We start from the raw sequence: 19396 nt of genomic DNA, 5'->3' as shown, positions 1-19396 counted from the left end.
CAAACAAACATCTTTTCTGGCAAAAGTGAACTCCAGATGTTTTTCCTATTTCCGGCCGCCATGTTTGTGCCCCTCGGAGGGACACAAACATGGCGTCTCCATACTAAGCTTTATAAATTTATGTGGAACATTTTGTCAAATAACTCGAGTACGGAATGCCGCACAGACCTGACACTTGGAAAAATGCCTTATTTATTTATCCTCTATACCAGGTCAATTTCTTGACTTCATTTATGGAATGGTTTCAATTTTTTTTTTCAATGGCGTGACAGTGAAAACCGAGAATATGCTTGTGCCTGACCATGTTATTATATTCTTCATCTTCTCAGTTTGGCAGCTGCCCTGTCTTTCTAGCCCCTTTGTGGTTATTTAGGGCAGCCTGTGCTCGAATGGAGTACGAATTCATGTAGCTGTTGTTATTGTAGGACAAATCGAATACCTTCACGGAAAGACCTTCCAGTCGGTGAATTAACGTATTCTATTGGGAATCTCTTTTATGGACTAAACTAATCTGGATTAACGTGAACTTTGATTCTAGTTTGATAACTAATCATTTAAGGTTCTGCCAAGGATTTTTGTCCCTCAGGTTTGACTTAGACATGTTTTTAGCATGAGCTAAAAATTAGCTTTCAAAAACCACTTTTAATGGGAGAGATGAAAACCGCGTTAACTTTTAATCGTGGATTAGCGTTAATAGGCTTTCGAACTATTGGGCCCAGTATGATAATTAGTGTATGTATAAACATATTGCATTTGATGACCTTTTGGAACAATACGGCCCGCCCATATAAACAAGGAGGACACGTTTTGGGGTCTCTTTGATTTCAATGTTGTAGGGAAAATGTTTACAAGAGATAATTTGGATGAATTGAAAAGTTGACTTACTGCTTTCTTTACAGTCTAAGTTCCTATTCACGTTTTATTTTTCTTTCACTGTTTCACCAATCAGACAACGTTTATTTGCGTGATATTTTTTCTCGACCCTAAATAAATATACCCTCCTTGCTGACCGTATTGTCTTTGGGCTAATTGGGGGATGCGATTACAGTCTCCGAGGGGTATAAAGTAGTTTTTTTTTATTACAATGTTAAGAATTTTACCACAATGGGGGTATGCCAAGATCCTGTATCCTGTGGCGTGTATTTTGTTTCTTTAATAGATCAGCTCAATTAGGCCTCTTAATGAGGTCAATTCAAACAAAAGCAACGGCAAGAAGATCAGATGTTGGCATAATGACCTGTTGTCAAAATTTGGAACTTATTCAATATATTAAATTGTCATGAATATGTGTTTAATGCAAATTAGTTATCTTTAATCTTTAATCTTTAATTAGCATAATTGCCCCTAGCAAAGCTAATCAGGTAATGGAGTGGCCAGCGGACGCACAATATATTAATACATGCAGTACATATAAGGAACTAGATTACATTACTGATTCATAAAGTAATTCAAAAGCTTGGAAGTGTGTTGGATACTCCACTGATAAATTAGAGCCAGACTTGATGACGTCAGGTGGTAACGCATTCCATGCTGGGATCTTTCTTACATAAAATGAGTATTTGTAAGCATTGACTGAAGAGGACGGTAGAATTATCTTAAAGTCATGACTCGCCCTCGTACGGCTGTACGCGGGCACAGAGATAAGCTCGTGGGGGAGGGAGATGTTAACGTGACCTCTGTGTATTATAGTGTGATTGCATCGTATCAAGAAATGGTCTTTTGATACGGCTCAACTTTGGGCATTGTGCCGTTAGACAATAGTCCTTTTGTCCTTGGTAGCGCTGAGAGACTTTGGTCGAAGCTAAGCGGAAAAGCTCATGACTGATCGGCAAATTGTCGGCGTGACAATTTAGCTGTATTGGGGTAGTGGGCAGAGTAAATTTGCACTCGTTAGGTCAATTGTCACTGGTGTACCCCAAGGAGAATTGACCACCGGTGCGCGCATACGCGCATCGGACTGAATACAACAACAACAACAACAACAACAACAACAACAACAACAACAACAACAACAACAACAACAACAAGAAATGTCCGCATGTGTCTCATTCCGATTGACCACCTCTTTCTTAATAAAATGCCTGGTATAACTCGAAGCACTAATTCAAACATTTATATTTTATTGCGCGTAATCGAAAGCTGAGTGGCGATCAGGTGAACAATGCCCGTTGTATGACTTTGAGGCGCTCAGCTGTGCTTAGGGTCTGTGTATAAATCATCGAATTGGAATTTGGACATTTCTCCTTCTTAAAACAAGCCTTATGCTAGCTGATTACATTTGATGATAAAGAATATTCTGATCAAGTATTTTTCCTTGTTTTCACCGAAGCGCTCGCAGTATGATGAGCTTGCGGTCCGTTATAAAAAAAATTACAGGTCTTGCGCGTGTTTGATGACTGTGTTTTACTTTCTTTACTTGTTCTTTGTACTTTACTGTATGGTAAAAAAAAAACCTCGGTATTAGTGTCATCAAGATAACGTGCGTTGTTGCATTTAAATTTCGTTGCTGCTGTTTCCTGCTTTTTTTCTTTCGCAAGTTATTAGAAAATTTTCCTCTTACAGGTCTAGTGGACAGAAATGAAATTGTCCGTCGCAACTTAGAAGCGAACAGCAGCGACTTTGAAGGTTTGCATGACGTTCGTGATGGAATCAAGAAATACATAAACTCGATAATCAGGAAGTCATTCTGCATTGCTCCAGGCAAAGTTTGTCTGCCAGGCCCCCCTGGCCCAAGGGGCGTCCAGGGACCTCGCGGTAAACGAGGGCCAAAAGGAACCAAGGGTAAAAAGGGAACGCAAGGTTTCATGGGTCCACCAGGTGAAACCGGTAAACAAGGGATGACGGGAGATCCTGGAGTACTAGGAGTCAAGGGAGAAAAAGGTATGTCAGCCTTCGGGGACTCACGTTGCTAAAACCCATATTTCCTAACTCGGGAGTTTGGTCTTAAAATGATAAGAATATAGAAAAAAGAATAATAATAATAATAATAATAAGAATAATAATAATAATAATAATAATAATAATAATAATAATAATAATAAATAAAATATTTGCTGGCGAGTGGTAGCGAGGCAGCACTTATTCTTTGTTTGCAATAGCGGGAAAAACCCCAACATTTGTCGGACGTAAGATCGGAAGCATGCGCAGGTGGTTTGTTTTTTATTATCCGGGATATCCACAACTGCGATGACGTCACCATAAAAATTGCACGTGAGATCTACAGAGTTCCAGTAGATTTACATTATTATTCGCCCGTTGAGGCATTATATTTGCCCGTTGAGACAAAATCTCTGCCCTTTGAGGTAAATAGTTCGACCTTCGAGTCATATTGTTCTTTGTCCGTTGAGGCGAAAGATAAGCTTGCAACCATAGAGTCAAAATGCAGATCACTAGTTAAAGCTAACCGTTCATTTGTTAAGTCAATTGGCTTTGCCGTACTTTTAGGCGAAATCTGAGTCGTTCTCACCCGTCGAGATAATCGATTCGACCGTCGAGTCAAATTGTTTTTGAACCGTTGAGACAAGAGAAAACTTCTTGAGCACAGTATTAAATTTTCGTTCGCTCATTGACGCTGAATGTAATTAAAATTGGTTTCTATTACTGAGAGGGGGCTAGCGATTTCTGAAGAAGGTAAGCTTTTAAATTGATGGAAACGCCGAAGGTATTTCATGCTGAATGAGGATGCACACGAGTTCTTTGATTTTTCGTGCGTATTACTCCATTTTATCTCATAAAATTTCCATTGTAATGTCAGTATTTTCCTCCAACTCTAATGCAGCTCCTGCTTTCACATTGAAACTCCTAGTTTACTCACATCCTTGCTTATGAAATTTTAGAATGCTTTGAAGATTAAAATAAATTTTTGTCTCTGCTGAACGTGAAAAAAAATACAAAATCTAGAAACGTACGTGTAACAGGCATATATAATTAATAAAGAACAAATATAATTATCACGCCTTTCTCTAAAAAATCGCCATGACCTTCACCTTCTTGACATGGGATTTTGTTTTTCAAACTAAGCCAGTCATTTTTGTCTCCTGCCTTTTTTCCATTCGGATTCACCTAATCTCGTAGCCAGATCTCAATTGGTTCGGGAATGTCGAAATGTGAGATCTGGTAAAGTCCGATACAAGGCCATTTCTTGTTGGTTACCAAAATTAAGAATGCCTCATTCTAATCTGCTCTGTGATTGGCTTTTTCCTTCTGTGTTTGGTTTTCGCTAGCTCAGTTCGGGGAAGAAACAAAAACATATGCACGAAAAAGTTTTCGAAGAAGATGAAGATTGTCATGCGACGTTTTAATACATACATGTCGCCTGTGTGGGGAGAGAAAAGTGAAAAATTGTATTTTCGGAAGACAACAGCGACTTTAGCCGAAAAGAGTTTACAGTAACGTTCAAACGGCCTTGCCAAATTACACAAGTTTCCAACACGATGGATATAAGCTTGTTTACTTTTGGGGAAAAATGGAGGTAGGTCATATTTTATTTTATTTTTTGTATTTCTTGACAAAAAAATGATTATTTATTTAGTAAACGCCAATTAATTTCCCCAAAATACTTTACCTTGGGTTCCTGAACACGCGCGCCCCATTTGCTAGCATATTTTTAGTTTTTGTCTTCTGCTAAAAAAATATTTTTCTTCTATAAATTGAACTGGACTTTGAGTAAGAGACTTCATAATATAATATTAGTCCTTTTAGGCCAGAGTGCTTATTCCTTCAAGATCCACACAATTAAATTATTCATTTGGTGAGATCAATCATCCCTCCCACCCCTCAGCTAAGACAAATGAAAAATGTCTGACTTATGACCACCAAAATAATAGTAATGAAACCCATACCACAAAAGAGAACACCTTGTCTGAGCCGATTAGGGCTCTTTATGTAAGTGTAGTAAGTTTAATTTTATCCCCTCTCCCCCACCTATAGTCTCCTTCGCAGCCGCTCGGGCCGGAGTCATGCAACGCTCCCCGTCCCCTCGTGGGGACGGGGAGCGTTGCGTGACTCCGGCCCGAGCGGCTGCGAAGGAGACTACCCCACCTACTGAGTTAAAAAAAATCAGGACCTAAAATATAAAACTAGCCTTAGTTCCGAGTTTTCGGGAGTCGACTGTATTTACACTTATCTGTCATAATGTGTTGCATTTCTTCAATATTTGCACCAATATCATTGTTGTTAAAGTAAAGTTTTGATGTAGCAGGCTTCCCATCTCTTCAACTTTCTTGGAAAAAACTTTCCATAGTTTGGGGAAGACCAAAATGAATAAATTAGTATCCTTCCAACACAAGGAGAATCAAATCCCATCAGTTTCCCAAAGCCATTGTGGCAAATAATATTCATTGTCAGTCTGTAGAGAATGCGACTGAGCCAAAAGGCCATTTTGAGGAATTTGGGGAGTCGCAATGAGGTAGAACTGGTAATCCCCAAGCTTTCCATCCAAAAAGGTACACCCAACTCCACACAGTACTAATGATGAGTAAATAATAGACAGGCTTAATTTTTAACATTGGTGGTGATAAGTTCATCTGCTATGGGCGAAAACATTTAATCAAACTGGTCAACATTACTTTGTTTTAAGATAGGAGAGACTTTGTAGTATTCCATAAATCTTTCATATTCAAACTTTGTATGATTGTAGTTTGGTTGTTTTTCTGTTGCTGTTGTTGTCATGACAACAATCAGCTGTAGGGAATACTGAGGAAAGTGTTCCTAGTTTGCTGTACTCTGAAGTTGTGCCCCCTGAACAAAGATGCAATTAATTAAGAAAAAACCGTAGTCATTCACTGGGATTTTGTTATTCTTTCCATTAGAATAAGACAATATAATTACCAGAAAATGGATAATGAGAAGGCTGAATCAAAAGGGATTCTCAAGTAACTAAGCCCTTTTTGGCGCGTGGGGTGGTGGAAGGACGAAGCATAAAAGAAGCTGCGATAATCACTAACAATATGGCTCTGTATTTATTAGCCTCAGTGTCAACATACAGTTTCTCCTTACTGGTCTCTACATGTCCATTTTCATAGCAGCATTTCACCACTGGTGACCTCATGACCTCTCCTTGAATGTGCAGTGATATTATTAGAAGAAATTTGATACTGATCACTACTGGGGCTTAAAGGTTCAAGGTTCACTGTTCTGATATTTGTTATGTACTTGTGTGAAAAGTCCTTGAACATAATTCTGTGTTGCTGGTCTTAATATTAAGAAAATTAAGGCCTTGACATGGGTGCAAATATCAATACAAGAAAATTTTTTTGCTCAAGGAATTGGCATCAACAAGGGATTTTCATCCAAGACAGACACCGTTTTCAAAGTTTTTTTCCACACCACTTTTCTGCAGTGGGTTTGTGTCTCACAGTTTGATTAAATTTTGTTTCCTGGCTATGAAAGGCCATGGTTTTGGAATACTTAAAGGGATTCATGGTTACTGAAGATCAGCTTACTGTGAAAGCTGTTTTGCTACAGAAATGGGTGACAGTTCATTTGAACACACAGACATGCACAGGAAAACAAATAGTGGAAATCTTTTTTATTTGTTTTCTATTTATCTCCCATTTGCTACTTTTATGGGCCCAAAAGACCTTCACACCTTCCTATTATTATTTTTCTTTGGCTGAAATCAAGGATCCCATCAGAGGTGAGTGTCCTGAAGCACCAAGATAGCTACTTTGGACATAAAGAACCTTGTATTCTTTGTGTATCATCCTCTATGCATGTAAAAATAATACAATGCTCAGTATAACAATGATTACTTAAGCAGCTCATTGTGCCTTACAAATCAAATGCAGAAAATGACCTTTGTTCTTCACATCAAAGGTCAAATATTATTAGACTTGTGTATTATGTGGTTCTAATTTTCGAGTCTGTGGACCCCTATGTGTAAAATTATAACCTTTATTAACTTGTCCTCAAAGAAGCAGTTGAGGGGGCATGTCCCCTAAACTTAACATAAGTTTCAGGTAAAAACTTTTCAAGTGTTGTGTGATAAAGGTGAATCAAGAACCACTGAAATGGAAAGCTCATCACTACCAAATAAAAATATAATGGGAAACTCATAGGGACTTGCTGTGTTTGCTCACATGTTGCAAGTAACCAAAACATTCTTCAGATCCCAAATCCAGATGTGGATTTCCCAAAAGAAATTCAAACTTCCATTTCTGAGAAAAAAACCCCCTTTAAAACAGCCAGGGTGTAGTCAGCATTTTAATATTGGACATAATTGGTCGCCTACCATTTACACGGACAGGTCTTTCTGGTTTGCTGGTATATAACCAAGAGTGTAGCATGGTGTTGGGGCTAGGAGGCCCTGTTTAGCTGGTTCATATATAATATTATATTATTACAGTGTCCTGAAGTTGTGTCCTTTGGCCTGTAAAAGAAACCTGCTGCATTTACACAATCCATTTGGTTTGGAAATTTTAAAACCATTATCTTATGGAAGAAGGAAAATTTGTGTGGCCAAATCAGCTGAAGAGACTACAAAGAGAAGAAATAATTTTTACGCATCACTGGTAGACCACAAAAATTATTTCTGAAACTTTCCAAATGAAAAAATTATATGACATGAATCATTTGACTTTCCAATGCGAATTTTAACAGCAAGATGCCAATCAGTAACTCTATTGTGACTGATCTACAACAACGGCCACAAAATTTTTCTGATAAAGCTTCGACAACAAGAACTCTCTGCATTGTCTGTTGCTAACTGTTACATTACCTGTATCTTCAATACAGTTACCATCTAAGGCGAAAACTGTTACAGCGTACTCCGGTTGAGTTAAGTCTTTTTAATTGATCGTCGATAAGCACGTTGATCTTGAGTGGAGAAAGCACAATTACGATGGATTTAGACCGAAGCACGTTCCGAAGAGCACCCTCGAAAGCGAAAACTTCACCAGGAATGATCACAGTTACGAGCTGGCGGCCATTCAGCACGGGGGACAAAGGATGATGGGCAGGCCCGTATTCCAGGCCTCAAATCGAACTTTACCAGATCTCCCCTACGCCTGACCGTGGGAGATCTGGGTACGAGATTAGGATTCACCCTCATTACGTTATTGCTAATTGTTACCTATAAATCAGTTCTGATTTGTTGAAACTGTGAATACATTGTTTACCATTTTTTTCGTAAGGTGATGCAGGACACCGTGGACATCCGGGGCCTAAAGGAGAGCCAGGAGAGTCCATATCTGCCCCAAGGGTGACGATATCTCCTACTTCAGTGACAGTGACTAAGCATCAGACCGCCACGTTTTACTGCTCAGCTGTTGGTAACCCAAAGCCTTCAATATCATGGAGTAAGCTGAATGGTTCAGACCTGGTGAACAGGAGTCGTCAACAGGATAAGTTAGAGATTAAGGACGCCGCTTACATTGACTCGGGGAAGTATGTTTGCACGGCAAGAAATGTCTTGGGACAACAGCAGAGAACTGCTGAGCTGTTTGTTGAGGGTGAGATTTAGATTGTCTTTGAAGTGCATAAGACATGAAAATTATTTCCTCTGTTTCTTTTCTTTAACTGTTTAGAAAAACGGCTTCATGTGTGTCAAAAACGAACTTTAACCTTTATAAGCAATGGAAATTTCGTGGGAGCTAAGGCCATAAGGTTCGGTTCCTTCTCCTTTTCGGAGAACTCGGATTTCCATTTTCCCAGTATGCCTGTGACACTGACTGAAAAAATACATCTATCATATATATATTCACTCTTTTGCCAGATTATATTTAGTTGATGCCTATTCAAAAAAAGTGGGTTGAGTGAATTTAAATGACAAGTAAATTGATTAATTTAGCTATTAGGAACCTAAACGTAAGAATTTCTATAAGCTTCTCAAAGTCGTCAATAATTTATAAAGTGAGCAACCAATAAGTAATGTATATTTGCATCAGGTGGATGGACAGTTTTACACCCTGGAATAAGGGCTCAAATTAAACGAGATTCGCTTGTCGTGCTATGCAAGCAAGTTACTGTGTACACTATGGAATTTGTTCCAGCCATAGTGAACAATGACAATTGCCACTCGTCGGTGCTGGCGTCTCATAATTTCGTTTAAAAGATTAAAGTTCGTTAGTGCTGTTCAATGCTCTCCATTCAGAACTTTATTTTGAAACAATATAAGTACTCGGCCTGCGGCCTCATGAATACATCTGTTTCTCGGTGTTTGAAACCCCCGTTGAGGCACTCGTCCTCGTTTTTGACATAAGTTTATATTAATTGAACTTTTCTTTCGCTGATTTTTAAAGGCATGCTTTGCAGGCAGTTATACTAAGGTCAAATCATATTTACAACACGGGGAAAACTTAAACGAAAACATTTTAGGATTATTTTCGGACAAGAATTGTTTAAATTTGATGTTGATGTTAATCCGGCTGTGGTTGCTTCTACTTAGTTCCTCCCGTGTTTACCAAAATACCTGACAGAGTTATAACAGTCAAAGAAGATTCAACTGCAAGTATCGTTTGCGAAGCCTTTGGCTTTCCGCCACCGATTATTCAGTGGTCTAGAGCTTTTTCTTCGTTACCACAAGGGCGATCCGTGGTTGTCAATGGTACGCTTAACATTTCACGGTTCAGTCTTCATGACACCGGAAGCTATCAGTGTAAAGCAACAAACAAGCTGGGATCAGTGGCGACTACAACCACTTTATATTTTAAAAGAAAGATGAGAGATACTAACTGCTTGCCCAAAAGGGACAAAATATCAAGATTTATTTATTTATATCAAGTTTCATATATCAATGTTAAGATAAGTATGCATATGTTAAGATTTGCATATGTCTGCAACAAGATTTAAATACACATATCAGAATTGGCACGCGAGTACACTAAGTCTAATAAATATTCATCAAGTTTCGGATATAGACACCAAACTTCGCATATTCATATCAAGGTTCGCATACCTACGTCAAGATACGTTTTTACACGACAACATTCTCATGTACGCAGTAAGGGACCAATTTTTTAAGCCGAAAATTGCAGATAAATGACACGCGTCAAGATTCGCATATACATCGAGATTATGATGGGCTTGTACAAGATATTTTAAACCGACGTTTCGGCCCAGGGGGGTACTCCGACGGAGCCTAATATTTTGCACCCAAAAAAATACATGGGCGTTATATTGTGCACCTAAAAAAAATACAAGACTGGAAATTTTAGAAATTTTACATGCAGATTATTCGAATCATGCTTTCTGATCTTGCGGGAACTTTGGCTTGAATTGCGCAAGAACTATTAGCCTGGCGGAAATTCGAACCCAAAAAAATACGCGCTTATTTTTTAGACCCAAAAAATACACGGTTAAATCTTCAACCCAAAAAAATACAGGAGTTGAAAATTTTAGACCCAAAAAAATACGTCAGACCCCCCGTCATGTTTTTATACCCTAGTATCTCCCCTGGGCGTTTCGGCAATGCTGCCTTCTTCAGCGTACAAAACTATATACCGTTAAAAGGTTTAAAATATCTTACAGCGTCTATTTTATAATATTTTGAATTCACATTTATTAACTACGCTGCGCAGTATTACAATCGTTATTACACAAGTATTTTCAACTTCAGTCGCGACAATCAGGTCACAGACTTCTCTTAACTCTGAAGATTGATCTCAACCGAGTATATCCACGCTTCAGTCGAATGATTTGTTACCCTGTCAGTCGAACAAAAATAAGTAGCACTGCTTGAATGAGACTATGCTATCCAAGGTTCTAATGAACCTTTGTCCTATTTCAGACTGTTATACGTAATTCTCATAGTGTGTTCTACAACTTAACTAGGCCCTAAAACCAGCCCTCATTTGAAGACATAAACAGCAAATTATTGTTTTTTTGTTCTGTTTTTGCTTTTTTTTTTCAGACCAAAATCAAAATAATTGGCTAACAAACAGTGTCTTCCATTTTCAGGGTGAATTCCTTTCGCTAAGGGAATTACAATAACTTTATTGACATTCCTCTGGTGGGGATCTTCGGTGATAATACAAGTTACTATATTAAAAAATGTTAACCCTTAATAAATACATCCTTAAACCCTTAATAAATAAATAAATAAATAAATAAATAAATAAATAAATAAATAAATAAATAAATAAATAAATTTGACCAGCATTCGAATTACTCAAGCCATAACGCTTATATATAACGGAGAAAGGTAGTTCACACTTAATATGCTCACTGTGGAAACAACGATTTGCTTGTAAGGTTTCTTAGTCCACGAGGTCAACTAAGCGATATAAAGTAAGGAAATAAATTTAAATAAGTAAGTAAGTAAGTAAGTAAGAAAGTAAGTAAGTAAGTAAGTAAGTAAGTAAGTAAGTAAGTAAGTAAGTAAGTAAGTAAATAAACAAAATAAATAAATAAATAAATAAATAAATGAATAAATAAATAAATAAATAAATGAATTAAACACAACCCATTAATATCTTCTTAAGGTTAATTAGCAAAGTGCGAAAAAGCAAATGCAGTTGCTCAAAAAGGAAATGATATAATACATGAAATGCGAGAAAATGTGTTTCATCCGATTTCGAAGCGATACGAAGTGGGTTGAAAACACGAGGTGCAGCCGAGTTCTTCTGGAAAGAACTTCGAGCTGTTTCGAGTTGTTTGAGCTCACTAGCTTTTAAAATAGTTAATTATTCTTGTAGAAATTCAAACCAAAAGCTCACCAAAGTTATGATAATTCAGATTACATTGCCAAACTTACGTCTTTTCTTTTCTCTTTATGAATTATTAACGAGGTCGACAAATGACGGTGTAGTTAGTGTTTCGGAACCTGGAAAAAACATTAAAAGGTAAAATCAAAGGTAGATTAGCATGACTCACTTTTCCGACAATCTAGTAACTTCTTTCAATGTTTTAAATTTTTTCAGTTTTCTTTTTAGAATATCGTGAGCAATCATTTTGTCCTCTCTTTTCAAATTACTGTGGAACAAGAACTTTCTTGAGCCCTACAGCTACTAACAGTGGTTTTTTTGTTCAATGCGCAGCTAGCAACAATAGCAGCGTAGGCAGCATGGGTATTGTTTTACCTAAGTTACAAAGAATTCTAGCATTTTCAACTGCTATTATGCTTCAATTACCAGCATTCAAGGCTGTCTTTACAAACCTGGGTGCGAGTGGGAGACTGGGTCCAACATCTCTCGGCAGTCACTACAGCGGCCAGGATCACGACGGTCAAGTTACTTTGGTCAGCGGTATACAGCGATGGACTGTTCCTTACACAGGTGACTACAAAATCGAAGCAGTAGGAGCTACAGGGTGATATGATGCACGCAGTAATAGCCGTCAATATCGAGGAAGAGGTGCTAGAATGATAGGCACCTTTCTCTTACTAAAAGGTGAAACAATTCAGATTCTTGCTGGTCAAGAAGGTGGAATTAACAGACGCAGTCAAAGTTCTGGGGGCGGCGGTGGAACCTTTGTAGTGAGAGCAAGCAACACTCCAATGATAATAGCTGGAGGAGGAGGAGGCATTGAAACTGCTGGTTCAAGACATGCAGAGTGCGATGCCTCCACCTCAACATCAGGGAGAGCTGGGTACAGGTCATGGTCGGGTGGGAGCAGTGGACACGGTGCTAAAACCGCTGACAGTTATAACTCAGGTAAGACTGCATTGCATTGCAGTCCACTTCATTTCTGTGTAGTCAGACTTTGTATTTGATTGGCTTCCTATAATTAGTTTTCCAGACTTTATTTCCTTGTTTATTTTTGGGAAAACCTTGCTTACTTTGTCACTGGTAAATTCAAATCGTTGATCTAAATTGTTTAGCTACAATTTATTTTACACTGACGGTGTAGTTATCCGCGATAAAAATGCATTTTTAGTTAAATTGAAGACCATCATATAACTGGTCCATTTAAATAAGAGTTAAATGCAGGCTTTATAACTGAAAACGTTTTTGTAATATGTGATTTTATACCCTGCGAAGGAAGCTTCTGTCTCAAACAAAACTCAGTTCTCCTGATTGGCTACATTACTGTCGAAACTCGAAAAAAAAAAAGTTTTCGCCCTGGTCATCATAAAGACAGTAAAGGCCAATCCGCGCGTACCGATTAATGGGCCCGATCAGTAGGTTCAGTCAAATGGGCCAATTTTGTCGTTACAAATAATCGGCGGAGTTCATTTTCAAATGGTTAAGAGGATTGGTTTCTAAAGGAACTGTAGTGCTATGTCGGTAGAGGAGAAGAAAGAAATAGCATAGCTTAGCGAAACCAAACCAAAGGAAACACGAATTTACTTTTAACAAGCTCTCTTATAATCACGTTTCAGGAAAAAAAATTAATCCTGTGTAACATCATAAATTAATTGCCCCAGTCATTATCTTCATTTTTTTTATTTTGTTGTTTAGAAACAACTGTGTTCATTCTTCCTTTTAGGTGGTGGTGGTGGTGGTTTTTACTCGAGTGGAAGAAGTTCAATGCAGTTCGGTGGTACCATGGGTTATGGCGGAGAAGGTGGTAAAGGATTTCTTCAGGGAGGAGTGGGTGGAAGAGCCAACAGTAACAATGTTGTTGGAGGGTTTGGAGGAGGAGGTGGTGCTTACGGAAGTGGTGGTGGAGGAGGAGGCGGCGGAGGAAGTAGCGGAGATAATGAAAATGACTCCTGTGGGGGAGGGGGAGGATCTTACAATGCAGGAAAAAACCAGCAGAACGAATGTTGCTATAACACAGCTGGACATGGTCAGGTGAAAATAACATTGATCTAGATGGCGCATGCTTGGTTAGTCGAATACTAGAGCCCCCAAACGTCCCTTTTTGTAAAGATGTTACAGCAATATAAAATATAGAGGATATTACATGACCGCGCGGAGATATTATTATATATTATTATATTATATATTGTTTATTATATAAACACCAATAAAATACCAAACCATTACAAAAGGTGCGATTTATCATGTGACCATAGCAGTGGTGATCTTTTCACGTGTCAAGAAAACATGTTATTTCACTTGTGAAGATATCAAGTTCACCTGGTATTTCATTGGTGTTTATATAATAAAAAGTGTTTCTTTAGTTGTTTCTTGTAATATGTTACCCCAAAAATTGAAACAATATTATAATCAACGGAGAAAAGGTATATGAACTTGAAGGTTATCGGTTTGTAACTGACAAGAGTGCTTTTGAATATCCGTTAATTGAACGGCTGTGTGATAGTGATCCATCTTAGGCAATAAAAGCAATGGAGAACGTTTTTGAATAAATGTTGAAAATTTTTTGTGACTGATGAAGAGTACCAACGGATATAAGAAAATTAGCTAAATGAGGAACCGTGTCTAAGAGAGCGAATTTCCCGTAGGAAAAGAATTTGACAAATGAAGGTTATCATGACACTTGAAGCGTAATAACAGCTGTATTTTCTTCATCTTTTGGTCACGAAATAAATGGATTTAATTTTTGTTACGTATTAGTTTTATTTTCTAGCTTATTTTACTGTTGTTTTTTGGCTTTTAACTAAAAACGACTTGCACTATTTCGCCGATCAAGTGAACACCTGTTCAGCAGGTAAAACGAGTTTTGGTTTATATTCATGCGCTATTTGCATTTGTTAGGATGGTCATAGGAGGACTATTTTAGTTTCGAACTGGCTTAACGGTTTTTAATGTTCGAGCCTAATTCAATTTGTTACTTGGCTCCGAAGCTAAAGATAAATAATCTTTTCCCCTTGCTTTAATTTATTCCCCTCAGCCTCAGAGCGAAATTGAAATTGGCAAGGTAAAACCCACCTAAGCTAGTAGCTTTTACTGACGCTTTGTCCAATTTGATAAAATCATTAGCAATAGTAGGCCACTACTTTGTAAGGGTCTTATTCTGTGTCAACGACACAAAAACTCTGTGTTGCTGGGACCACGTGACCGAAGTTTCGTTGTTTAAAATCATTATTGGCTATAATTTACGTTTAAGATTGGTTGCCATGGTGGTGTGAATTTTAATGTTTAAAAAATTTGAAAAAGAAAAATTTGCTCTAATTTGCCTGCAACAGAACACCGATAAAAGCTCAATCCTTAACGTGCTTCAAACTCGTCGCCTTTCATAAATCTGAAATATTTTCATTTTACATTTCTTAAAGTTGTATCTCCCAAATTTGTGGAGGTAGGTCACGTGACGCCCTGGCTTCAAAGGGCCTCTACTTTTGTCATGAAGTTCATGAGCTTGGGTTGGCCTAGTTGATGTGCATACTAATTAGTTACAAATTGATGTAAGGGAATAATCATAAGTGGCTTCATTTAAGTACAGAATCGTCCCTTTCAGGATGTTTTTAATTCTTTAAAGCCAAGGTAAAAGTAAAATTTTATTGTCAGGAGATACGTCTTAATTTTAAGTCGTTTATGTTAATGATTGTGAAGCGTCACGGATAATTAGTGGAGGTTGGCGCTCTGTAAATGGAATATTTGCCCACAAATATAATTTTTATGCCTTCTTTACTCATTTTAATCGATGACGTTTATTCCTCCTATTTTGTAATGCTGGTAGCAAGTTTGCGTGACAGCATCCGGGCACTGATGTAGGGGTCATGGAAAATGCATTTTAGTCATGCCCGGGTTTGTATTGATTGACTTCTAGACAATTATCGATTGCTGGGCATTCACTTCAGACTTTCATCGACTGAAAATGGTTTCCATTTAACCCACCACCTCCCCCTATCCCGACCTCTTGGAGCAGGTCTTATTTTATTTTTTGTTTATTTAACATACAATCTTGCTTAAAATACAACCTTAATTGTAAATTAAAATACTCAGAAAGAAAAGAAAGAAAAAATCCCAGGGAGAGCTTCTACTTAAGTTTCTACATAAGTTTCTCTAGGCACAATAAATTATAAAGGTTGTACAAAGGGTTTTTTTTCTCTTTTTTTGCGTGTGTGTACTTGTTAAATTACTTGCAAGATAATAATCCATAATTAACTAAAAAAATAAAGAATTAATTATAGCCAATTAAAAGCAACTCTTCATAGTTTTTCCATTTATTGCGATCTTGGAGCAGGTTTAGCTGTCATGCCTGCTTTTTGTGTTTTTTGCTCCCTCACCTTTACTGGACTGATATTGATTGTAAAGGTTACAGACATCGAAGTCTTGATATTCAATTAAAGGCGGCTTTGGGCCTTTTGCCCTTAGCCATTTTACTCCACAACGTGTCTTTTCTCTTCAGGGATGAGCCCAGTAAACGAACTCAGGCAATGCATCTGTAATTATACACAAGTGGCATGTTGATGAAGGAATAAAAATTATGAAAAATAGCGATTCATTGCAGTAAAAAATGTTGCTTACTTTCTTTGACTTGAATGACATTGAACAATACAAATAGGCGAAAATTTACGACGTGTTTTATGTCATCCTGATACCATTTTTAAGCACATAGTAAACTTAAATGTGAAAAAATAGGCTGATAATTAAAAAATGTTCACCGCTAGAGTTAATTATCTTTATTTTTGTTCAGCGTTTCATTCTCTAAATGATTTCAGGATTACATCGAAGGGCCGCATGTTGTCGCCTTTTTTATTGTTAAATAGCTGTATAAAGCAATTTAAACTAGATTTTCAAGACTGTTAAAATAACAATTGTAAAAGGTAGAAACATCATTTCGTTATTTCTTTTGGCTGAGGTCATACCTAAATTGTGATTGGCTAGCTTTCAAAGTAACCTACAAGATGATGAAGCTTGTGAAAACGTTTCAAACAATTCCAGAATTAAAAAGTGAAAACAAGACACATTGAAAAGCACGAACATTTGGCTTGCTTTATAAACAAGTTGATCCGAAATTAGCAAGAAAAAGCGAAATTTATTTTTTGAATAGAAGCTAAGATCTATTTTATTTCGCTGCAAAGACTCAACCAGAAAAAAACAAAAAAAACAAAACAAAACAAAAAAAAAAAACCAAAAAAAACGCAAAAACCCAAGTTACAAGAGACAGGGAATGCGAGTACAGACGGTATTATGTTCTCCACGAAGCCCAAGGCACTCTAGGGAAAAGTATGTCTGTGTATGTGATTACAAGAAGTATTCTTTCAAGGGAAAAAACTGTATGAACTTGCCCTTGTCTCTAGAAAGGTGGAGAGTAATGAATGGAATGAAAACATTTGCCCAACGATAAAGAGAACCTCCACTCTTACAACCAATTGACTTTAGATTGTTGGAAATAGTGTCTAAATTTCAAAGCTTACTGAGTTTTAAATGTGAAGATGATCGTTGCCCATTCTTCGGTGAAATTTCCCGCGCATAGACATTTGGGATTTTACGACGTCATAAACGTTTTAATGGTAAAGTTACAGGACTACTGAAAGGTACTCGGCTTAGTGTCAATTGTAAATGCTATAGGACTTCATATGGGAATTGTTCAAATTTTTTTAATCTTTGGATACCATACATCTGTCTTGTACTTCTGTAAACTAAATTCGATTTTGAGACGACATTACGGCCTTATAACGACGGCTAGTTGGGAGAGATTATATTCCGTATTGGGCGGAGTCGCCCAATACGGAACATATTTTCTCCAAACTAGCCGCCATTTTAAAGCCGCAATGTCGTCTCAAAATCGAAATTTAGTTTTTAATCGCGTTACAAACATTTTGTTGGAGAGAGTAAGTGGATAAAGTACAAATCGTGCGCTGGTTGAAAGAGAAATCCTTACTTCAGTCAAACTGTAGCCATGGTAATATCCGTACGCAATATTTTTTTCTCGCGGCGGGTTATTTGAATTTTTGGCTGTAATTTTTAGGTCAAAACAAAGAAAATGCAAAAAATGTACAGTCCATAGGTACCTACACTTGCTGAAATAAACGATCTTGTAGGTTTAAACATTTTAACAGCAAATTTTATTGAAAATTTGTTACCGCTGCGAGATAAACAACAACATGATTCAAACATAGATGAATAAACCTCACAACCAGAAGCAAGAATCAAGAAAGCAATAATACTAGTACCCAAAAACAAAAAAGAGAGCATTGTTATCCTAGGTTAGATGCCGCGGAGATTTAAAAATTTGAGATATACTAAGCGGCGAAGAATGCTTTAAAATTTACCGAGTCTGCTGTTCGGCGCTTGCCGGCTACGACAAGGAGATCAAATCGACAGACCTGAACCATGACAGACAACGCAGCAGGGCTCTTGAAGCACTTTTTCGAGAGAAAAGAGACACCCCCCCCCCCCCAAAAAAAAAAAAAACTTTCGGGGAAGAATATGAGCGAGCAACGTTGACGGCCTACCGAAATGGCTTTAAAAGATATTTCCTGGAGAGGCGCGAAGGTGAAAATTTCGACATTGGAGATGATGGTAATTTAAACAAAAAAAAACTTTGAGCAAAGAGAAAGCATCTCAATTAGCCGCTGAGAAGGGAAGTAGTCCAAAAAAATCAGATCCTTTTGCTTTGAAAATGCCATAATTTATCGGAATTCAAGTTCATCGTTATTTACCGTGGCCGTTTTCACACCAAAGAAAAAGTCTTTTAAGTCAATTTCTTTTCATCGAATTTCTAATCACTCTTTTTCGCGTACCTTCAAGAAATAGTTGTGTCCGTTGTATATAGTCATGTTCACCACAAAACAAATATTATTAGGTTTTCTTCAACTGTGTCAGAAGCAATGTATTAAAACTCAAATGAAAAAAATAAATAAATAAAATAAACAACACGATCCAACGTCGCAATCACCGAAGTAAAATTTTGATCTGTGGGCGCCGAACCTATTTAAGTGCAGGGCTGCCGTGCTTGCATGACAGTTTTTGAGCCAATCAGAAACCGTCATTTTGAGACGACATCATCGCAAAATAACATTGCCTCAATTCAATTAAAAGACCCCCACGATCACGATGATGAGATAACACGACGGGTTACTTTGTTCTCGACAGTTTATAAAGATTCTGTGTCAGTTTTGTAGTTTTTATTTTAATCTAATACAAATGAATAAACCAAAAAGCTGAAATCGTTCCACCTACAATTGCAATTTTGTGCAATTACAACTACGCAAAATGGGCTAAAATCTTGCTCTAGTAAGTAAATTACGAGCTTAATGAGCGGTTTTTCATTGAGTCAGTTTCAATTTTTTAACCGAAGTGATCATAACAACTAATCACTATAATCGTAAACAACACAATCAAACAATGAAAACTCCAAGCAAGTAAATGTCGACCATTAAGCTGTTGGCTTCAAATGCTTCAAGGCTTCAAAAAAAACGTTAATAAAGTACAGCACAATAGCATTCATTCTCATACTGAAATCTTATAATCCATCAAATATTTTCGCTCGCGCGCGATTGGTCTAAAGGCCTCACGTGACCGAATATACCCCAGCTAAAACTGGGGAATATCCGATGATATTCCCCAAGTGATATTCCCCAATTTCAAAAACTTCAAGGCGAGTCTTGTTTACAATTAAAATTAATGCCAAGATGGGGGAACGGTTTGCTTTTGTGACAGAA

The 19396-nt window shown here is 37.4% G+C and overlaps 3 protein-coding genes across 3 annotated transcripts in view; all 3 read left to right on the top strand.

The window, feature by feature from the left end:
• Positions 1-12250, top strand: part of LOC146480199 (uncharacterized) — a 13650-nt gene extending 1400 nt beyond the window's left edge. Inside the window, exons 2-5 of the mRNA XM_085109960.1 lie at positions 2563-2880; positions 8133-8450; positions 9386-9745; positions 12072-12250. Coding sequence (XP_084966086.1) covers positions 2563-2880; positions 8133-8450; positions 9386-9745; positions 12072-12250 — 1175 coding nt within the window. The remainder of the gene's footprint in view (positions 1-2562; positions 2881-8132; positions 8451-9385; positions 9746-12071) is intronic.
• LOC146480198 (uncharacterized) lies at positions 11893-14385 on the top strand. Its single transcript, XM_085109948.1, has 2 exons — positions 11893-12590; positions 13366-14385. Exons 1-2 carry the CDS (start codon positions 12299-12301, stop codon positions 13692-13694), a joined length of 621 nt encoding a protein of 206 aa, XP_084966074.1. The 5' UTR covers positions 11893-12298; the 3' UTR covers positions 13695-14385.
• The window catches only part of LOC146480197 (contactin-5-like), an 18463-nt gene continuing 12641 nt past the window's right edge, over positions 13575-19396 (top strand). The window contains exon 1 of the mRNA XM_085109957.1: positions 13575-13673. The gene's annotated coding sequence lies outside the window, so the exon portion shown is untranslated. The remainder of the gene's footprint in view (positions 13674-19396) is intronic.

This window comes from Pavona decussata, unplaced genomic scaffold (genome assembly GCF_977016875.1).
Source record: "Pavona decussata unplaced genomic scaffold, jaPavDecu1.1 SCAFFOLD_54, whole genome shotgun sequence".
NCBI classification, from domain to species: Eukaryota; Metazoa; Cnidaria; class Anthozoa; order Scleractinia; family Agariciidae; genus Pavona; species Pavona decussata.
The sequence above is the reverse complement of the archived record's forward strand: the minus strand, read 5'-3'. Positions and strand labels throughout refer to the sequence as shown.